The 22,000-nt window shown below is 44.3% G+C and overlaps 2 protein-coding genes and 1 long non-coding RNA gene across 5 annotated transcripts; 1 reads left to right on the top strand and 2 right to left on the bottom strand.

The window, feature by feature from the left end:
* Positions 1-1,267: 1,267 nt before the first annotated feature.
* On the bottom strand, positions 1,268-10,488 carry pianp (PILR alpha associated neural protein). Of its 2 annotated transcripts, none has more exons than XM_006802836.3 (6): positions 10,029-10,488; positions 9,470-9,526; positions 8,880-9,271; positions 8,418-8,496; positions 3,468-3,614; positions 1,268-2,802 (listed from the first exon to the last, which is right to left on the bottom strand). In XM_006802836.3, the coding sequence occupies exons 2-6, from the start codon at positions 9,478-9,480 to the stop codon at positions 2,781-2,783; spliced, it is 651 nt and encodes a 216-aa protein (XP_006802899.1). In that variant the 5' UTR covers positions 9,481-9,526; positions 10,029-10,488; the 3' UTR covers positions 1,268-2,780. The 2 variants fall into 2 exon arrangements, with proteins under 2 accessions (XP_006802899.1, XP_006802901.1); XM_006802838.2 differs by lacking the exon at positions 10,029-10,488 and adding an exon at positions 9,851-10,015.
* Positions 6,793-9,571, top strand: LOC102778831 (uncharacterized). The gene is made up of 4 exons (XR_004844018.2): positions 6,793-7,089; positions 7,196-7,368; positions 8,672-8,810; positions 8,889-9,571. It is a non-coding gene; the product is annotated as an uncharacterized LOC102778831 (long non-coding RNA).
* si:ch211-154o6.3 (uncharacterized) lies at positions 9,507-21,491 on the bottom strand. 2 transcript variants are annotated; one of them, XR_015719776.1, is made up of 14 exons: positions 21,048-21,491; positions 16,357-16,475; positions 15,675-15,904; positions 15,211-15,334; positions 14,828-14,949; positions 14,262-14,348; positions 13,990-14,079; positions 13,613-13,701; positions 12,759-12,981; positions 12,537-12,659; positions 11,949-12,114; positions 11,103-11,191; positions 10,775-10,940; positions 9,507-9,526 (listed from the first exon to the last, which is right to left on the bottom strand). XR_015719776.1 is itself a non-coding variant. In XM_006802839.3 (13 exons), the coding sequence occupies exons 1-13, from the start codon at positions 21,135-21,137 to the stop codon at positions 10,834-10,836; spliced, it is 1,659 nt and encodes a 552-aa protein (XP_006802902.2). In that variant the 5' UTR covers positions 21,138-21,491; the 3' UTR covers positions 10,508-10,833. The 2 variants fall into 2 exon arrangements, 1 of the variants encoding a protein (XP_006802902.2); XM_006802839.3 differs by lacking the exon at positions 9,507-9,526 and having other exon boundaries at positions 10,508-10,940.
* Positions 21,492-22,000: the final 509 nt, after the last annotated feature.

Raw genomic sequence — 22,000 nt, forward strand, 5'->3', positions numbered from 1 at the left:
ATGTCCCCAAAGAGACTAATGTATTATAGAGCTGAGGCTTCCCCTGTGCACTACCAGCATGGCTACACATACACAGACACACACACACAGAAACTCTAAGAGCATCCATATTTCATATGAGAATGTTTTGCCCAGAGCTTCTATTTCAATGTCAAAATTGCCTGTTGAAATTGCCTGCCACCCTTTCTTGTACCTCCATCACGCAGTCAAAATTGCCTTCATCTTCAACGCTCTGTCCTTCTCTCACTCTTTTGATTCTGTTTCCTCTAAATTCTCCGCTCGTCGTCCCGTGTGACAGTAATGGTTGCAATTAGCTGACCATCAGCAATGGAGAAAGGGCAGCAGGCGGAAATTGTGAGGCCCTTTTCATTTAACCTCCCGTTTTTCTCCGTTCCCTCCTTCCTGCCACTTTTCTCCTCACCTTTATAAATAGTGGTGTTAATTTCAGTCAGTGTGATTCAGTTTCATCGGTTCAATTTTTTTACTAGATTGGATCTGTGAAATCTAACAGCTGCACACCTTTGGAGGTGTTTGCGAGTGAAAGATGAGTCGATGGTGTCAGCTGCGTGCTTTATTATAGGTGTGATCATGTGACCAAGAGACCGCATGCATGAGTTCACACCTGTTATTTTTTTAACTTATGCATTAATGTTTGTTGTTTACCCATCATGGTTCCTAAATTGCCGCAACGCCTGCCGGTACGTCTCATAACTAGACCACCATTAAAACTTCCACGTGGAACCAAGCCAATCAATTAATTTGATTGATCAGTAAAATGCCCAGAGGAGATGGAAACGCTGTGCGGCAATGCTGCCGCAGAATCTCAATACACTCCAGTGGCATTTCTCTTCTCGTGCCCGCCTTGATTTTATTGACATTTGTTTGAGAAACTACACAGGAAATTCTTGCTTAGCACCCCGTTAATCTTTGTAAAGCGCGAGAAATCCGTATGAGGTGAGGAGATAAGGAAGAAGTTTCAGACAAAAGCAAGCGCCTTATTCTTCACCTCCTTTCATCTGCTCCTCAATGGTGTAAAAACAGCCAACCGTGGCTGGCATATTCAAGACTTTTCAATGCCAAGCTTGTGGTTTCAAATCAATGCAAGGCAGTGGACTAAATGTTCACTTCAGGGAGAAAAAGATTAGGATACAGGGGTAGCTATTAAAATGCACGGTGTAAGCTTTATCCTTCCCGTAAAGCATTGCCGATCGCACCGCTCCAGGGGGAATTTATTCAACATGCACAGAAATAAACAGATAGGCAGAGCTAAAACGCCAGTATTGAGTCTTTATTGAACTTCCATGGTACAGAAAGACCACATTTCTACAGGAATGCTACTAAAAATCACAAGACTGGATATCTGGAGGATTGCACGAGCTACGCATGATGCCACCAGCACTATGTGTGTAGTGGGAATCTGTGTGTGTTTGTGTGTAACTGGTAGAGGGAGGGGAGGAGGGGGTCATGCCTCAAAGCTGCTTAGAAAAGTTGCCAGACACAAAGTGACATTTGGCTTTGAAAGGGTCTAAAAGACATCACTCACTGATAGGTAAAATAGACATTTTATAAATAATAGATTCAAAGCAACTCTCACAGGTTGTCTTACTGTATACATGCAGATTCACAGGAGATACAGAAACGATGCTCCTTGATGTTCTACTTTCCCTTGGTGCACCCAAGACAGCTAAAAAAAATGATGATGATAATGATGTGAGAGGGAACGATGGTGGTTTTGTTTTCCAGATTGAGATACTTGGCTGTCGGGTGAAAAGAAGAGGGGGGGAAAAAGAAGAAAAACATCTTGTTGTGGTAACATCAGTCCTTTGATCACATGTGCAGTTCACTGATACATCAATCTGTCTTTGTAGTGTACCATCCAAACCTTTGGGAAACATCGATTTTCAGCAGGAACGGTTCCTCGCTTCCATTCACGTCCTGAATATTTGAAGTACCTCTGCAGCGTCCGGCAGAAAAAGGGTTCGCCGAGAAAAGGTGAACGTCGGCCAGATAATTAAGAGAACAAATCATGAGGAAAAAGTGAAACAAAAACAGGCTCCTCTGCATAGTGCAGAGGGATACAGCCACACTATTTGCATTTCGGGCTCCCAAAGCGAGGAATAAACAGCAGTTTTTGGAGCGTGACATGTTAAACACATTGGCTGCTGGCTACAGCCGTGCCAAACAGCTTTGTGAAATGCCCCGTTCAGTGTGTGGAGGTGCTCAGAATGGCTTTTCAACCATCTACAAGCCTGTTAATCTGAGCCAAATTTGAGTGTCATGTTATGTAAAAAGAAGACTCTGCCGGGATTGCCATTAATACTAAACAGCTTCACATGTGGGGCTGGATTGGTGGGAACGGTTGTGGAAGCACAGGTAGGGCATTTCGGGGATAATGGGATGCTTTATGGTTGTTTAAACTGCTTGTTTGTGAATTAGTCGTGGCGGGTCGAAGCTTAGCAGAGCTCGGGGCCAAATAAAGGCTGGAAAACAGAGAACATGTCACAGTGACGAAGATCCACATTAACAGAAATTTACACCAAGCCAGAAGGAAGGAAGGACGGACGGAGGAAAGGAGGGAGATGAGTTCAGATGTTCCTTTTTTGTTTTTTTTAGACCTCAGGGAAGCAGGAGTGTTTTGTGATGGCTGGATACCTGGGATCCCTGAATTCATTTCACAGTTTAGAGAAAATAAAAACGGTGCTGCGGGCGCACCCTCCGGTCTTGTTGATGCTCCTCCTCGGGCCCCGTAGAAATGTTTACCATATGGAAAAACAGTCACCTCAGAGGTTCACAACAGGGATCCTGACACAGCAAGAGACACAGAGGAGAAGAGTGAGAGGGATAGAAAGAAAGGAAGAAGCTGGGGAGGAAAAGGCAGAAGAAGAGAGGAGAAGTGGAGCACAAAAGCCTGAAGCTGGAAAAGTTGTGTACATGCAAAAGGAACGCTGCGTCGCAGGGGGACGGAGAGGGTGGCGGGGGGGAGGAAGAAACGGAAGAGCAGCGAGGAAGGAGGAGAGGAAGGTGGAGGTGAAGCTGATGGGAGGGGAGGAAGTGAGAGGGGGAGCACTGGAGTGTAGCTCTATAATTATCCTGATTGAGATTAACTTTAAATACTCTCGAATATAAGCATCATTTCATGGAGGGTGGTTGGGCGCCTGTTTTGATAGGCCCAGGATGACTCATCCGGTGAGGGAGTTTAAAACACTGATACATCTTAGAGCAGCGCCAACACTTCAGGCCTGAATACTCCACAGAGAATAGCTCCACCGTCCAATTACACTCCAGGTACGTCCTTACAGTGCATGCGAAAAGGTAATACGGGTGCTTCACACACAGACACGGAAGAAAACTTCAATCCAGGGGTTGCACGGAGACTCGCACACGCACATACGGCTTAGAGACTGACACAAACACGCACGCACGCGCACACACTCGGGCCGTGTAGAGCTGGTGAGGCGACTCATTACCTCTCCCTGTCGGTGAAAGAGGAGGAGGTGCTGTGCAGCGTCTGCCGGCTGTCCTCCGAAGCAAGGGAGCGAGGGAGAGCGAGGGAGAGGGGGGGTGCTACGCCACGGGAAAGCGGGGGCGGATGCTGGGAACAGCTGCGATCGTAACTGGGAGAGAAAGGATAGTCAGATAGATAGATGGAGGAAGAAAGTGGTGGTGGTGGTGGTGGAGGAGGAGGAGGGGAGTAGGGGGACAAGATTTGCAAGGGATGAAGAGTTAAAGAGGCAAGCAGTCGGCATGGAGTGGGACACAAGTGCGAGGATGAAGAGAGATGAGACAAACGAGAAGAGAAACGGGGCATAAACAGATGCAATAAAGTTAGTTTGAGTTTGAGACAGATATTACAGTAAGAGACGGTTAGAGAGGGCGAGACGGGTACGAGGAAACGACAGAGAGATTGAAATGAAGAGAGGCGCGGAGAGGAACGATAAGGAGAGCGATCAGAATGAAAGACACAGAGGGAGAAACAAAGTCAGAGAACATCAGGAACAGCCGATCCATTTAGCATCAGCGAACACATTATCCTGCCACTGTGAGAGAGAATTAGTGCACTCATCGGACTCATTAAAACACTGTCGGAGAGGGGAGGGAGGGAGGGAGGCAGAGCGAGAAATGGGGAAGGAGACTTCACTGTGAGATGTGGGAGAGAGGGAGGGAGTCAGAAGGTTGGAGGTGGGAAGGGTGCAACAAGGCGAAGAAACGGACGGAGCAGTGGTGCGTGACTGAGGTGTCGTGCCATTACTCCTGTAAGGAGAGGGGAGTTCTGGTGAAGACGCAGTTGAGAGCCGCAGGTTCGGGCTCTTTGGAACACTTAGACGCACAACAAAGCTGTTCTCACCGCCATAAAGGCCCTCGTGCACCCTCATCGTCCCTCAGTAACACCTGTTCTTTCCTGGCTGACTCCTTCTCTCACTGTACGCGCACACACAAACACACACCGTCACACACTTGATGACATTAGCCACACTGACGATTCTAGGGCTGGGAAAATCACTGAGCACATATGCCGCTCTTCTATAATCATAATGAACTGGACTGTGGCCAATTTCCACTATAGGCTATCATTTCGGTCCATCTGTACCCCCTTCCCGTTCCTTCCGCGGCACTTTCTCCCTCTAACACATGGTGTTATTTACACATTTATGACACTGAAGTACGAGCCAGTCTATAGAGAGGAGCTGCTGCCATGTCTCCAGACTGAATCCCTGCAGTTCTCGCTATTCTAATACCACTTGGGATTCACTAAGCAGTGTAGGGTTTTTTTGTTTTTTGTTTTTTTGCCAGCGCCAGGTGAAGTAAGTTATCGAAACAAGAGCGAAGGCCAGTCTCAGGAACAGAGAGAAAGGGGGGCTTATCATGTATCAGCTCACGGCAAGCTGGAGGATTATCTGTGGATCTGCAGCCGGACTGGCGGTGCTGGGAGAGATAGGAGACTGGTGGGGGAGATAAGAGAAGCACCGGCTGTGCAGAGACAGGCAGCTTTAGAGCAAGGCACTGACGATAACTGGAACAAAGCGAGGAACCTAAAAGAAGAGTGTGTGTGTGTGGGGGGGGGGACAGGTATTCAACGAAAGGAAGAGAAAAAAAATCCAGTGGGAGCCGAAGGGGAAGGAGAAACGAGGAGGGGAGGGGTAGATGGGGAATGAGGGGTAGATAATGTACGAGTGTGGGAGCAAAATTGAGATTAAGAGAGAGCGTGAAAAGGGGATATGAGGGAGAACAAATCATACCAATGCAGGCAATGAAAAAAAAGTGATACAACAGAAATTCAGGTAAGATGTGCAGATGAGATTACAGTAAGGAAGAGGAGGAGGAGTGCGAGAAGGGGGGGGGGGGTGAGAGTGGGAAGAGAGGGGTCCCAGCGGTCAAATAAATGAGCCGTTATTGGTTTGATCAGCAAGGCAAAGAAGTGCTTCACTACATCGCGGAGAGATAATAGCCATGTGTGTACGGATCACCTCCTACCTGCCTCCCCGGCCTGAAAACATAACACATGCACACACACACCACCCACTCTGCGTCTATACGCTCGGGGACGCCACGTGAACACCCAAAACTATAAGACAAGAGATCACTGGTTATAGTTAATGCTTAATCACTGCAACTTTAATGGCTCTAAATGATACATCTGTGCCAATCGTGACTTTTGGGAACACAAGTGCTGTTAATAAAGTCATTAGTGAGCAATTACTCAGCTCTCATTTAGGCCCGGCGACAGGCGCACAGACAAGACGGGCAGGCCAGCGTGTGCGGGCAAACACATCTGCAGTCATTAAAGTCTCCTCTAAACCCCATGCATCTGTCCCATTACACACATGTGTGGGGGAAATGGTGTCTCTTGCTTACTCGCTTTATTTAAAAAAACAACAGCAAAAGTCTAAATACTACTACATAAAAAAGCAAATTCAGCACTCTCCTAAACTGTCTATAACACATGAGGCATCTGGGTTTTCTATGATGGATTTAACTTATAGGTCTAAAAATTAAAGACAATTAGGTGGTTATTAAAGCTTGTTTATGCCAATGAAAAACACCCATATGTCAAAATTTTGACTTACTCAAAAGTTTGAGTTAAAAATCCAAAGTTAAGTCAAAATGAACTCTTTTTGCCTGGCAAAAAAAGAGAAAGAAAGAAAAGGGGAAAAAACTCAGTGATGGAAACAAGTTCCATAGGTGGTGCCATAAACCTGCATTTTTAATTTATTTCCAGCAGGGGGAGACTCATCTGGGTCCAAGAGGAAGCTTGGCTGTACAGGAGTCTAAGATAAAGTGGTAATGATGCTCACCTCAGAGCTGAAAAATGGAACCAGTCCATAAACTGCAGTTCCTCTAGTGGCCACTTGAGGTTGGCTACAAAAGTGAGTCAGTCCCCACTGACTTCTATGTTTAAATGGCCAACATTACACCATTAAAAGGCATATTTGCAGCCTAGTATTAAATGCAGTTTTGGCATCTATGGATTATTTAACCTTTATAACAACTGTACAGCAATTACATGTTTTTATAAGTCAACTGTTTTGATGTTTTTAAGGCTTAAAAAGGTGTGGCAACACAGGTAGCTTCAGTCAGTAGCTGCATTTAAGCTTGAGTCACACAAGCCTAGATACCAGTGTGTTAGCACGGGCCCTTTAAGAAAAAATGTGTATTATGCAGTAGCTGGAGGTTGCTAGAAGTCGCTAGCATAAAACTGGTTGAAATGGAGATACACAGTGCTACACCAAAAGCTTTTTGCAGTTGCTTTGGTTGTTACCAGGTTACTGTGGTACCTTCAGTTTGCATGGAAAACAGCAGGTTGCCTGTAAATGATGCAAACCGGAAATAATGATATTCTGCCTTTAGAGAAGTTGTTTGTTTAAAATGTGTTGGGTGGAGCAGTAAGGCACAACTTTTACAATGAAGGCGAATATTTTCTGTTTGTGAACTCCATCACATTTTTTTCGCAATTACTGCTCAGAGAGTAAATGCAGAGACCGCTGACAAGCCGGCGTTATTCATGTCAACTGTGGTAACATGCTAGCAGGCAAAGTAATCACAAGGAAGTTTCTGGTGGAGCACCGTCAGGAACTTACAGCGACAGTGCAAGTCTGTGCTTCAGTTTTAATGAGTGAAATTCACAGCAGTATTTTAATCAGTCTGTTAATTAAGACTAATTAGCAGATGTCTGTGTCTTTGTGTTGCTCACATACAGTTTATGGATGCTACTTGCTCAGCTTGCTAACCCGAGCTCGTTAGCCTTAGCCAATTACTCCGTCCACTTGCCCAAATACAGCAAATACAGGCTCCACAAACCAACATGGTCAGCAGCCAAAATGCTAAATTCGAAGCTTCCACCAAGCAATGGGTGACATCGTGGCTTCATAGGTATGTCCACTTCCTATGTAAAGTCTATCCTAACGAGTTTGTTTTTGGTCTTATTAATTTAAGAGAAGATTATGAATTTTACTTAGCAAATCATGCTCCCAATCTGACTGAAATAATCAATAAAGCAGGCTGTGATTTAGCCCGTGGCTAGCATGTGATTAACACGGTGTTACCTATTAGCATGCATACTTGCTTACTGGTTAAAAAAAACAAGAGAGCGACATCCAAAAACACTCATCTCAAGGACTCAGCACAAGTGAAGACTTTGTTAACCCACCGGTGACATCACAGTTTATGACCTCGTTTTCTTTTACATATGCTTTACTCTGTTAACACTTATGACCTGTCCTGACAAGTTTTGGAGTCAGGTATAATACAGTGAAGATTAAGCCAAGATTGCGATTTTGCCTTTCTGCACCCTCTCCTCACTGTCTTTGGATAACAACCAGGTCATCAAATCGAGATTAGTCCACTTACAATTATTAAAATATTAATGAAGTGCAATTATCTAGTAATTAATGAGATAAAAGTCTTAAGACAGAAAACAATTTTTTTTTCTGTAGCAGAATATTTTGTTTTTAATCATCTCATTACGCCTCAGGTTTTTCTTTCAACTCCTTGGTGGGGTTACAAATCCCCATGTTGGGACTGTTCTAATCAAACATTCAGCTGGCCTCAACACATCCCTGCTTTAATGGAAAGAACCATGATTTTAAAATAAAGAACAAAAACAAGATGATAATTAGCAGCTCATACACCTCTCTCAACATTAAAGTGTCCAAGATGCTGCTACATTCATATGCTTCCACTGAAGTGTGCAATTTCAGTTTTTGGAAAATACCCAGTTTCTATTTCTTACCATTATATATAAAAAAAAAAGGCCCTGAGGTATTTTAATCAGAAGAATCCAGTAACACCACCCTGCTGCGTGTCAGGCTTACACAAGGAAAGTCGCCTCATCCTTACTCAGCAATGCCCACCTCATATTTATGTGGTCATGGACACAAACACACACATGACACGGTGGAGGAGAGAATTTTGGTTCCTACCAGAGTTTGGCTGTAATGATGACTGCTGTCAGGATGAGCAGCGAGGAGATGGTCACGGTGACGTAGAACTGTGGGTCCACTGTAACACACACATTTACACAGACACTCACGAAGTTATTCATCTCAGATTGTTTAACTGTATCCAGACCAAAAGAAGAAAACAGTGTAGCCAGCTGAAACATCAAATTGGACGTGCAAGACTCTAGCCTCCAACTATCACACCCATCCGATGACGTCTCCTCTGTGTTTTGCAGTTATGACAGCGGCTAATTCTTCCCTGTGAGTGATGAGAACTTTATTAGGCAATCCCCGCCGCAGACACAGCCGGGTGCACACAGCTGGGTGTCAGCCTTCACCCCGATGACAGCTAATTCCCTAGAGGACTCCTGGCATGTGAGTGTGTTCGCTCACTGCAACTCATGGACACCTTTATTTAGAAATCCTTCATCTCTTGATGCCCACCTTCCTCAGGCTCTGTCTCCTCTGCCTCAGTCCCACCATCCTCCACTCCCTTCTTGGGCTCCAGTGGTGGCTGCATGCTTTCGTCGGGGTAAAGCCAGTTCTCAGGCGTGGCGGTGCTGGCCTCTTGCTGGTTCCCGTGCAGGTACAGGTGATCGGTTTCCTGGCTGGAGAGGAAGTGGTAGGTCTCGTCCTCCAGCTGCTGCGTGGGACCCCAGACCACCGCCCACAGAGGGGTGGGCGTGACTTGGGCGGTGACGGACAGCTGGACCGACAGGGCGTCCACCTGCTCCTCTGCCTCTCTGTCGTCACGGTTACAGGTGGAGGGCTGTGTCACCAAAGCAACCAGGAGGAGAGAGATGAGGCCAGTCAGTCGTGCGACAGGAGAGATGGAGCTGGAAGGAAAGGTGAAGGAGAAAGGATGAGAGAGGGTGGAGTGACAGGACAGTTATCTGAGGAAATGCATTGTCCGCGGCCGCCCTGCACGACCTCAACAGCTTAGACATTGATTCTCAAGCCGGCCATCACTCAGAATGACATTTTATGCATCTGCGTCCCACACATCTCTCCACCTCAGAAACTATCCATCTTACCATCTCTCCATCGCTTCACTCTGTTCACTGAGACTCCTCTTCTCCGATCATCTCTCTCTGTAAGAGAAAACAGAGGGGCAAGAGAGGAATAAAAGCCAGAAAGGGGGGAGGGTCCTGCTTTTTGTCACCTCCTTTCTTCTTCTTGTGTTTTGCCACATAAAATCCATGTAAACACAGACAGCAGCAAGAGTGCTGGCGAAAAGCCAACTCTGTTACATTTTGAAAGAAGCACACACGCAGACTCCCCGGGGCATCACAATCTAAAGCTCAACTGTCCGCCACATGTTCACACACATCTGCATGGTAAAAAAAAAAAACATCCAGAAGTACACACCGGTCGTCTGCTCTGCCCTGTCACACACATCCACAGCGCACACACACCTGAGCACGGCACATTAATCATCATTAGAGTCGTCATGCATGGAGCGAGCACTCTATAAGTCACTTTGAGCAGAGAGAGATAACTTCCTATCAACAACTACTGCATAAATGCCACAGAAATGTCACTCAGAGACACACGAACACACGCGCTCCGACACATATCAGTTATCATGCCTACCTCTGGCTGTGGAGAGAGGGAATGAGAGAGGGAGACAGAGAGAAAGGGGGAGATACAGGGAGAGAGAGAGAGAGTGAGGGAGGGAGGGAAAAAAAAGCATCGGTTGCCTTAGCGACTGAGACATGCAGAGTCTGGTGGAGTTAGAGAGGGGAGAGAGAGCGACGTGGGGAGGGCAAGAGACTGTAGGAAAGAGATTTAAATGCTAATTATGTGTTTTTTTAAAATGGGTTCAATTAAACGGACACAGAGGAAAAAGAAATGAATTTGACGAGCCAAACAGAAATGATACCGAGGACGACATTAATAAGCTCATTTTGGAGGCGGAGGTTAAAAAAAAAATAAGAAACCTCTCCAATTGTGTTTACAAAGATAGCAAGGACACCCCAGAGAGAGAGAAAAAGAGACAGAAATACAGACAGTAAAGAGGAAGAGGCGCGAGAGAAAGGGATGACGGGAATAAAATTTAATTTACATTCATTTACGCTGGCAGAGGAGGCTAAAGAACTGGTGTTTCCAGAGGAGACGGGGTCAGACGGAAATTCAAAAAGAGAAAAAAAGAGATGCAAATTTGTTGGTGAGAGTCACAGTGTGACAGCTTTATTGTATGTGAAAATAATATTTACACAGAAAACAATCTGCTTATCGCGCTCACACGCACACTCGCTCACTTTCTCCTTCCAACACTGATACTCGGTCTGTCACACTTCACACCCCTGCACCCTCCCTCGCTGTCACTTCGCTCCCACCCTCTCATTTCCTCTTCATGGCTGCAGGCCGTGGTGTTGTCGGCACCAGAAAGCGGCGCTCACTGGAGAGCGCAGCGGAGCCACGAGCCGGACCCTGCGTCCTCCTCCGCGGCGGCGGACCGGCTGTCTTTTCCTTCATCGCCGCCTTCGTCGTTATCCTCGTAATCTAAATTAGATGAGGGGGTCATAACGATTTTTCACGACAAGCATCACCTAAAATTAACACGACCATATTCATTTCGGCAATTCCACGGTTGCTCATTAAACGTGTGAGGCAGCAAATGAAGATGTGAATGTGTGTGAAATTGCAGCGTGTGTGTGTGTGTACCATCAGTCTCCTCATCATCTTCAGTGTCTCCCTCTGACTCCAGTAAACAGGAATCCATTAGACTGTCTATCCTTGCCGTGACATCACCCCTGTAACATTTACACCCGCAATTAAATAAAGCAGGCGCTTTGAACTCGTTATAGTTCACAGAAGAGCCCGATTTCATCTGAAGTGGACCAAACAGTAAAACTACTGCATAGCAACCTATAGATCACGCTCTGGCAACACTCGCATTTAGAAAACAGATGAAAAACAGCCTGAGATGTCTGAGGAAAAAGGTGCAGCTGTAGAAATACGTCTCAATTTTGCACGTTCACTCAATCTACTCTCATTAGATGTGCATTATAATTTACACAGCTGATCTACAAAGGCACCAAACCTTCATATGTGGAGTAAATCACAACTGAACAACCAAAGTATGTTCTGATTAATGAGTCCTCAAACTCAGTGTGTCCTGGAAATACTTTCAATTTTTCACAGATTTTTACTCCCGGTACAGTCAAGCTGGTACCACTGCACCGAGATTTCGTCAAAAAATTGGAAGCATTCTTGACTTTTCTTTGCAAACCCGTCCAGTGGACCAGATTGGGCCCTCTGGCAGGCTGGTTCTAGCCCCTTATATTCGCCTTAGATTTAACACCCCCTGAACCAAAAGCATGATATCAAGATAAATGTTTGTGTCAAAATCAATTAAACCCATTAGCACATTAAATCCAATTATAGCTTTAGAATTAAAAGTGCAGCTGACCTCAGAACAAACAATGAATATTCAAATAAGGAAGATAATTGAGCAGCTTGGATCTATAATCTTTTTAAGCCAGTGGTGTTGACGAGTATCGCTCCCACCTTTGCCTCCCGGAACTCGGGAGCTGCTCCCAAACGATGAGGTCTTGACCTCCGGTGACCCATCGGTGGTCTCCGCTCCCAGTGGTCCACGCCGCGAAGCAGATGATTCTGGGAGCGCCAGGCCAGGTCAGAGAGGCCAGGTACCGACACTGAGGCAGAGAGAACACTAGAGAGAGGAGAGAGACATGATAGGACCGGAGATCAACGGAGGAACATAAAGTGTGTAAAACTGCGTTTTTACATTCTCGGTAAATTAAAATCGGTTTGCTCGTTTTCCAGCAATGAAGCACTGGTCCCCAGTCTAGAACCAGTTCCGCATATTTCACTTCCCCTAAAAAATAGCTGGCAGAAACACACCATCGCCAATCTGCTGGCCTCAAAGCTGGAATTGCTGCGGGATGTAGCCCCCAGACTCTGTCCACAATGATCTCCTTCCCACGGTAATTATCCCAGCTTCTGTTAGCAACACTGCATAATTATTGGTTTTCAAAGGTGCCAAAAAATGGTCTGGTTCTCTGAAGATACCAAAGCAGTGCGGGCTTAGCAACAGCACCTGCAATGGTAAAAAACGAGAGATGTGGGACTCACAATTTAGCCTGCTCTCTCCATTCGCCAGATCGTAGCAGGATCCAATTAGGAGGCCTCCCGTCTGGTGAATACAATCTGTTACTCCGGTGATACTGCTGTGATTGGTCAGTCTGGTCATCGTTCCTGTGATAATTGGACAGATGTTAGGTGGAAGGATTATGCAGATTTCACTAAATCTGCCTTCCTTTTTGGATCTTTCTCTCTGACACACACACAGCCTACCGGTCCTCCAGTGCAGGATTTTGAGCCAGGCTCGACCATAAGCCAGGAACACTCTGTCTCCCCTCGGGCTGAGGGTTAGACGCCCGCACGCCTCCCCTCCGCAGCCTGTCACCTGGCTGTTCCAGTGGTGCAGCAGCCTCAGGGGGTCTCTATCCGAACCCCGGTTCTCCCACACAGACAACCCTCCCTCAGCCGAGCCGCTGAACACCAGTGGACCCTGAGACTGCGGAGGGCACAAGAGACACAGTTGTCATGGTGATTTAAGTCTTTACCCTGTGTGTGTGTACATGTGTCTTAGAATGAGTGTAAGCATGTTAGTGCAAATGCAAGAGAAGTGTGTGAACAGTTTTAAAATGTCTCTGTGCTTCTGCTGCTGGTTATAAATGGATTTTGCGTTTTGCATGATAAACAACACAGAGGATGACAATGATGTGCTACGCTTTAATGCTTCAGGCATATTATGATGATTGCAAATTGAAAAAAAAATGTGCATATCCAGCTCTGGGTTTCAATATTCATAAAAAAAGCCTTTTTTCGCTCAAAATATATACAGTATGCTCTAAAATTGGACGAGCTCCACAGCTTACATCTTAACAAATATCTTTGATTTCCATTTGAAAGCAATAAACAAGGAAAGCTTGCGTGAGGATGATGTGAAGAAATATAGCCATTTGATTTCCGGGGAAGAGGCTTTTTCACAAATTACTAATCAAGAGTTTGAAAAACTACGTTAGACAGCCACAGAAGGGAAACGAAAAATCTCTTCAAGTTAAAAATAGGCTGAAAATGAAAACAGCTTGAGCATCCTCCGTGTGAAGAGAGCGTGATGGTCAGCAGGTGAGTGACCCACCCACCTGGATGGAGGTGACGGCTTCCTGGTGAGCATTGACTGACTGGCAGTTTTGGAAAGTGTCCCAGCTCCAGGCTTGAACTTTCCCCCCGTCTGCGGGGTGACAGAGTGTGAGGTTAATACGCGCTGACAGGCGACTGGCAGTCATTATTGTGGGTTACGGTTGACCCACCTGAGCCTGGCTGCCTAAACTGTGTGCCTCCATCACTGTGATTCAGCTCGATAACTCTGAGCTGCTCTCCCTAACTCACTGGCAGATGATGCCACATTGTCAGACTCTGCATGCATATTAGTCCCATAAACAACAACAACAAAAAATGGGCACATACATGCACAAAAATAGATATGTCACCAACACCTACTGTCCTCAGGAAAACACACCTGATCCAGTGATGATGTAGCCATCCTCCTCCGGCACAAAGCAGAGCGCGGTCACAGCGTTGAATGTGTAGATAGACTTAACACACTGCCCTGAAGGAATCAGTAAAAATCTAATTTAACTGACAGGGCGCAGGCCATCAGTCACACAGGCAAACATTGATTACGATGCACACATTTCCCACACACAACCCTCAGGCTCCACCTACCTATATATATATGTCACTCTATGTCGCTGTGTGTGTGTATGTGTGTGTTTGTGTGGTTAAGCCTACCAATACTCAGGGCCCAGATCTTCACATAGCAGTCCACTGAGCCACTCAAGATAAACCTCTCTTTGTCGGACAAAGACAGGGACCAGGCTGTCGAGGGGGTACGCGCAGACCAAACAAAGAGCAGAATGGGGACAGAGAAGGGGAGACGGAAAGAGAAAAGAGATTACGCTGGCAAAAAGCTGTATGATGCACAAAATAAAAAAGAGGAGACCGCAAGACAAAGACTGAAAATGACTAAAAAGGAACCATGTAATTAGTAAGAGAGACTATGGTTCGACTGAGCTGCGTCATCAGTGCACTTCTAGACTTGGTATTTTAAGTTGGGGAAGCAGGTGGGGAGGGGATGTAGGAGGAGAGCCGGAGATGTGTTGGAGTGCAAATGATGGAAGGCTGCCTGCTTCAGACAGACAGTGAACTCTCTAAAGTGTCCACTGTGGTTACCTCTCTCTGGGCTGATCTGATGAACTGCTCCTATAATTACCAAACCGCAGGACAGAGGCATTACTCAGCTCTGCTCGGCCCACATGTTAGGATGTGTGTGTGTGTGTCCGTGTGTGTTTCCTCACCCAGCCTCTTGCAATACTCAGGGGGAGGTGCTGCCAGACAGGTGACCCCGCCGGTGTGACCTCCTAAGTTCTTGTGCTCTGTTGCAGTGGGAACGTGCCACACCTTCACTGTCGTATCTCGACTTAAGAGTGAGAATGACGGAGGGGAAGAAAAAGGGAGGGCCCAGGAGGAAAAAAAGAGAGAGGGGGGAGAAAACAAGCAAAGTTAAAAGGCGTTCCACATAAACCGCAAGAGATTTGCGCCGAGTGATCAGGCGGAGGAAGAAAACCAAATATATGTCAGACAGCGAGGGAGAGAGCAAGAGCCTATTAAGTGATAAATTAGGTGAAATGTTCACTTTGCATATCCATTATGCAAATCGAGTCTTCTTTTCCTGCTTTACCTCCCAGAAACCACCAGGTTGTCAACAGCAACCACGCAGGTGACTATGTCACTGTGACCCTGCAACAGCCTCAAGCGAAACTTCGCCTTCTCCCACGACGCTTTGAGGGATGTAAATTCAGCTTCTGTAAAAGAAATGATTTGTGCAATTAGCAGTGTTGACTCATCAGCACCCTGGCTCGTTAATCTACACACTTCTTCAATATGGATTAGCCTGCCACTGCAAAGCGTGGGGCTAAATTAGCTCCAAGGATGCAAAACGTGGGCCCTGTCTTCAGGGAAGCATATGCAGCCAGTTGGTTTTAAAACTGGCAGCCTCGTGAGCTTGTTAGGACTCCTTCGGGGCAAAGAAGAATAATCTGATTTTAGATGTTAATCACAAATTAGGGCACCGCTTTGTGCTTTTAACTGCCAGTGACAAATCGTAACGGCAATCTCTCCAGCCGCTTTTCTTAATTATCCCACCTTCCTGCCGTAGTAGCTGCTCTTCGTCAGAGCCCGCGCAGTCGCCTGACACGTCCCGACAGTTATCTGACACCTTGGCCGCCGCTGTCCTTTCCCGCTCTCTGCCCATCTCCGCCTTCCTCTGCCTGGCAGCCGGGGCTGGCGCTGCTTGAGCTCTGGACTCCTCTTCTCCCTTAAGGATCTTGGAGGCTGAAGGCGTCTGTGATGGAAGGGCCTCAGGGACATCCTCCCTGTGCCAGTGCAGAAAGCAGGTGCTGAATATATAATCGAGATGCAAACTGCACACAGTCACAGCTTGGTGACAGTGAGGATACCTGCGGAGGATCTCCAAGTGTCATACAAACTATAATAATACTCCTGTAAGAGTAGTAGTCTGTAGTCTGCCTGCCAGGAGAAAATCAGCGTACTTCATTCAGTTTTATGTTAATGTCCACACATGCGGATTTCCCTCCTTAGGTTACTCCAATAAGGACAACGACATCCCTGAATGATGTTTACACATGACGAGCAGGAGAAAGTTCCAAATTTCCTAAAGCATGACAGTATTTGACCTGCAATGTGTTTGGATAGACATACAAAACAGATCAAAGGCTTCAAAGTGAATGTTGTTGCTTTTGAAGAATTATGTTTCTCTTCATCTGCCCCCCCACCCGTGGCTGGTACCTCTCCCTCACTTCCTTACACTTGTCTTTTCATCTTCTCCTTTTTTCCGTCTCCCACAATCCCAAGAGTTTGCTGCGGGCCAGAAAGCTGCAGCTGAAGCTCAGCCAATCTGGAACGAAGCTCCGCCTTCCTGGAGATCTGAGAAGGGAAGAGGCACGAGATTGGTTGTAAACCAAGCTGCTAAATCCACAAGTTGTTTATATGCACAACCAACATACCCGGCCTGTCTCGATTTATTAGACTGCAGCCCGCAACATACAGCATACTTGTGTTAGATTGTGAGCTTTGAAATATGCATGAATGAGTGAATCAAGCGTGTCAATTTTAGATTAGGTGGCTGGTTCCTCGGTTAAAGGAGCACTCCCCCAGTTTTTATTTCTCAATTTATTTGTCAGCGTTTTACTCAGCCTGTGAAAATCAGTGTTTGTATCTTTCGTGGCTCTCGCGGAGCTTCGAAATCATCGTGGTTTTTACCAGCAGGAGGTTGCGGAATACAGATTTTTAAAACACGGGTTCAGGCATTTGGAAATCTCCAAGGCGCAGTGCATCTAACACGCTTTTGCATTGTGGGAAATGTATTCTTAAAACAGAACAATAAAGTGTTGCTGTGTAATCGTAATATTTGATCATCAGCTGTGGAAGAGCCACTTTAATCTAGTTAAGACTAGTCAAGACTGCCGTCTACTTTTCTAATTAAAAATGGAACCAGCAAATATATCTGTCAGATCAATTATTTAAAGACAAGGCACAACGTTTCACTCTAAAACAGGGGTATCAAACATGCAGCCTCTGCAGGCCACAACTGGACCACCTATTGTGGCATGCACATATATATAAATACCTAGAATGGACAGGAGGGCAGGCTAGAGGTAGCAGAGCTGAAGATTTTCATTGGGAGTGACCAAAGTGGATTAGATCAGAATGACAGCGCAAATAAATATCAAGGCAGAGATGGTTTGGAGTTGTGCAGGGGAGGGATAGTGGAGATACTGGACAAAGGATGCTGAATGTGGAACTGTGTGTAGTGAAGGAGGACATGCAGAGACATGCTGATGTGAGAGAAGAGGATACTAAGGATAGGTGGGAGGAAGATGATCGACTGTGGCATCTTCTAAAGGGAACAGCCAAAAGAAGAAGAAGATTGTATTTTGTTGGATAAAAATAGTTTTGAAAGAGGTTAATGATTCAGACCTCTAAGATCATGACATGATCCATTCTTCTCATTTTTACAGGCTTCTTATAAACAAAGACATTCCCTGTGGCAAGTATGTTTTGGAATGAAGATCCATGATCACAAAGTTACAAGTTTCTTTGTAATAACAGAACGTGGAAAAACTGCACTTATTTTTCTAAAACATCTCAGGTTGCACTTCATCTGTTTTGTGAATGGGAGTCTTGTTAAACGCATTCAGAAAGTCCATCTTCACACTGTATAAGAAAAAAGAAGAATTTAAAAGTCTGCTTTTATTACATGATTACTATGAAGTGTTTTCACCGGTAGGGCCCACCTGAGATCAAACTAGACTCCTAGTGGCCTATGAACTTAAATGAGTTTGACACCGCTGCTCTAAAATGTAGCGAAGTAGAGAAATAAATGGTAATGCTGAAGGAAAGCACATCAAAATTAAGTTTCTTCTCCCACACGGCAAAGTAACACTTCATTTTTCACCTTTATTGGATTATTGTGATCTGCTCTTTATGAAAGAATCCCACTACGCTGGATACTCTAAACCATTGTGCCTTACCTTTTATTACTAGCTGTGAAAACTGCACATAACACTGTTCTCTAAAGTGATAAGAAGCCAGCTGTATATGTCCAAAGACTAAAGCAGGCTGTTATAAATGAATCTCTCCTTGGCCTGGTTCCTTCCTCTGATTGGTTTAAATACACATGTGTTTAAACCACGAATGTTTGCTTGCAGAGTCTAAATAAAGTCAGATGCACCTGCTCCTCTACCTGGTTTCTCCTATGGAACAAGCTGAGATGTTTGAACTGGTTACTATGGGGATTTTTAAGCTATTTTTTAAAAGACTGCAGAAGCAGCAGGTGCATTTACTCCTAAATTTGCACTATAATTGATTTGAAATTGTACCCGTTTTGATCTTTTTCTGCACATAAAGTCGATATCATCTTCCCTGTATTGGTTATTTAACCTAAACTTTCATCACATTAAGTAAAGGACACAATAAAGCCACTTTCAGCTGCTTCCTTATTCACAAGGGGTCGCCACGGCAGGTGGCTTTGCAGATGTTTTTTTTTATGCTGGCTGCTTTTGCTGACGTAACCCCCAGGGGATTGGTTTCTCCTCCTGGGATCAAACTGAGGATCTTTCACTTGTTAGGCGAGTGTGTAAACCACTACATTGTGAGGCAAAGGATGCAATACTAAAAACTCTGAATATAACTGCATTTTAACAGCACTACAAAGAAAATGTTGCTACTCTTTTATGTTTTTCATTGCAATAGAGAGACGATCTGTTTTTATAATTAAGAACTGATTTAATTTGCACAATATGTTGTTATTGTCACCGTTTCATATTACCTTTATGTTTTGGTTAGTTTTTTTATGATGTAAAGTGTAAATGCTCCCGACTGACTTCCTCATAATCAGCTGATTTTTTAGACTTTATCATTTGGGTTTGCTCAGTCATACCATCAAATATGTCAGTGGTTGTTCCTGCTGTATTTCGTTGCCTCATTCCCTGTTAATCTTGTGTCATTTTTCTTTTTGCATAAGATGGCGTGTCCCTTTCACTCACTTTATTAAACTTTAGACGGAAGCAAGGTCATTATGCTAACAGTGAAACTAAAAAAAGAACTAAACTGATACAAGCTAAATCACTCTTTGAAACAAAATTGAATTAAAAACAAAATGTCAAAAAAACTCCAGCGGGAAGCATCCAGTTGCTGTGATACTTGTAGTGTCCTAATCTGCTGGCTCATCTCAGATCATCCTCTGATTCAGGTCCTACTTCATAATTCATTTTCAGAATCGATATATTCAGGATCCTCTTTGTGATATCTTTCCAAACTGTTACAGAGGGTTTTACTGCATATACATAATTCTGGCAACACAATATTCTAACCAGTATTTTACATAAGTGGGGCTCATTTATTTTAGTTTAACATCCATTTCTGTTTCTTAAATGGACAGGTATGCATAAACTTCTATTATGTAAGGTAACAAAAACTTTTTACCCTAACTACAGCTGGAAATATGCATAGTTACACCATAAAGGTCAGATTTAAGCCAAGAAATTATACAGAATCTGATTATACAGAACATGTCAGTACCAATGTTGCTTCTTCATCTCACAGCCAAACACTGCATTCGTAAGTGCTGAAATGTGACTGTATTAGAAAATGCCTTTGGCACAGAGGGAATCACAGCGAGATGATGGAGATGAACCTGGTATCTAAACGCAGGTAAATATTACAGCCTTCATGTGCTTTGACTGGCCATCTATCTCACATGTTGATATGACCCTTGAAGGTTTACCCAGCATGCAATGTTTGACGTTTTCTCCAGTGAATGATGAGAAAACAAATCAAACATGAAGGATGCCATTGCTTGTTTGTGTTACTCCATGTCACAGAGATTAAACTGGTGCCATGCAATTGAAACTATGATGTACAAAGTTCGTCTTTAGACTTTGACACCTGGAGTTTTATATATGTTAATATATATACAGTTATAGATAGAGAGAGAGAGAGAAAAAAGCTCCAAATTTCAGCCCACCTGAGGCCCTGCAACTCATAAAATGCTTATATAGTAAGAAGATAAAAACTTTCACGGATTCATTAAATAGACTAAAGTTATTGCACAAATCAAATCAGCTGGCTCTGAGGGGTCAGGTGGGAAGCATTGGTTGTTTTTCATTGAATGAAGGTTCTCAAACTGACGGAAGCAGCTAAACTTTAGGTTTAAAGCTCCGTCCAGATCCTTTACATGTGCTTTTAAAAGTGCCTTCATCTAAGAATATATAATTAAAAGAAAAACGATCCTATTTCAGATGATGTGCAGGCTATTTTCCACAACTATGAATGCAGGTGTGTCTTGAAATTGAAATTTTGGCTTGCATTGTTTATGCACAAAATGTTTGGGAAAAACGCTGCCAAATGCCTTTTAGCTGGAAATGTGTGTCACGCCATGCATGCATGCATTTACAGTCCTGCTGCCAGAACCAGGGGCAGCTCAGTACACGGAAATCACTGCTGTGGGGCTCGGCCACTCTTTTATTGCATTCACATTCTGGTCTTTAACATGCAGAGGTTCTCCTGAAGTTTCTGATTATTATATTTTCCAGATGCATTCGGCTCAACCTGTGATCTTCTGCTGTTCCTGGGGCAAAAACTGTCAAATTATTCATTGCACGGTTATTATTAATGCATGTTAATCAGGGCTTTACGATGCCAACACTGTTAGTTTTAAGAAGCCTTACTTCACACCTTTCTGCAGCTGACTTGTACTGCGTGGCAAACCTCTAATGCTTACATTGACTGTTTGGTCTATTGAATAGACAGCTTTGTTGTAGTGACTGTCAGCAGGTCAATATTTATCTGATGTTTTTAATTTAGGCTAAATGTGTGTCTGTGCTGCTCTTGCAGATATAACCTCGTGCTTCACCTGAGGGAAATTTATTCAGGATTTACACAAAGGCTACACGGAGATGTAATGAAGAGGGAAAGGCGAATGAAGTGTTTCTGTACCTTGAATCTTTCCTCTGGGGTGAGATTGATTTTTATTTCCAGATTTTCAATCTGTCTCAACTTCTTCTGCAGCTTCCTCACCTCCCCCATTGGCGTTGTCTAACCCGGTTAGCTACACTTTAAAACTAGCTTTCAAGTTGGAAGAGAGCGTCAAACAAACAGCATTTCCTTTAAATAAAGAGTCTGAAGCGGTTTAAATAAATAAAGATGCATCGAGAGGCTTAGCAGGGTGGCTCAGAGACGTGTCGCCGGATGTTGACGATGTGTTAGAGGTGTATTACTGTCCTTACAGCGCCATCATGTGGCCCGTTCAGAAAGAGGCGCTAAATCCCGTTAATAAATAATAAAAGTACGCCATGTTCTTACTTAAAAAGACTGTAATGCGTATGTACGATTTCGTTTCGCATACACGAAATGATATAACTGTGTGAGGCTCTTCTTCAAAATCCAGGCCCTGAAGGTCACCATGACAACCGGAGGACAGCGCTGTAAAACTGTGCTGCATTCAAATGTACTCCCCAGAGCTTGTATTTCTGAGCGTCCGACGAGTGAAAGACACTGGTTAAAAAAAATAAATGAATAAATAAAAAATTTAAGGAAACACAAAGTCGGTTAAACTTCATTATTCAGAGATAACAATGTGTCCAGTTAAGAAGCACTAACCACTGTGGATCATTTAACCTGCTTTGGTGCAAAGAAAGTGACAACATGAATAGTGGAGAGGCAACAACAAATAGCACTCTCTCTTCCCCCCCCCCAAAAGGGTATGCATTTTATCCAAATGCTTTATTAATCCCAGTGGAAAATTGTTTTGTTACAGGTGGTCAATTTAAATATAAATATGAATGATTAAAACATTTAACTCTATAAAAAAAACAAGTAAAAATAAGTGCAATATTAATTTTAATATTCCAAAGTTAAAATGATACTATGCAGAGTATAGACAGGATATT

The sequence above is a fragment of the Neolamprologus brichardi genome, chromosome 11 (genome assembly GCF_056152115.1).
Source record: "Neolamprologus brichardi isolate AB-2024 chromosome 11, ASM5615211v1, whole genome shotgun sequence".
Lineage (NCBI taxonomy): Eukaryota > Metazoa > Chordata > Actinopteri > Cichliformes > Cichlidae > Neolamprologus > Neolamprologus brichardi.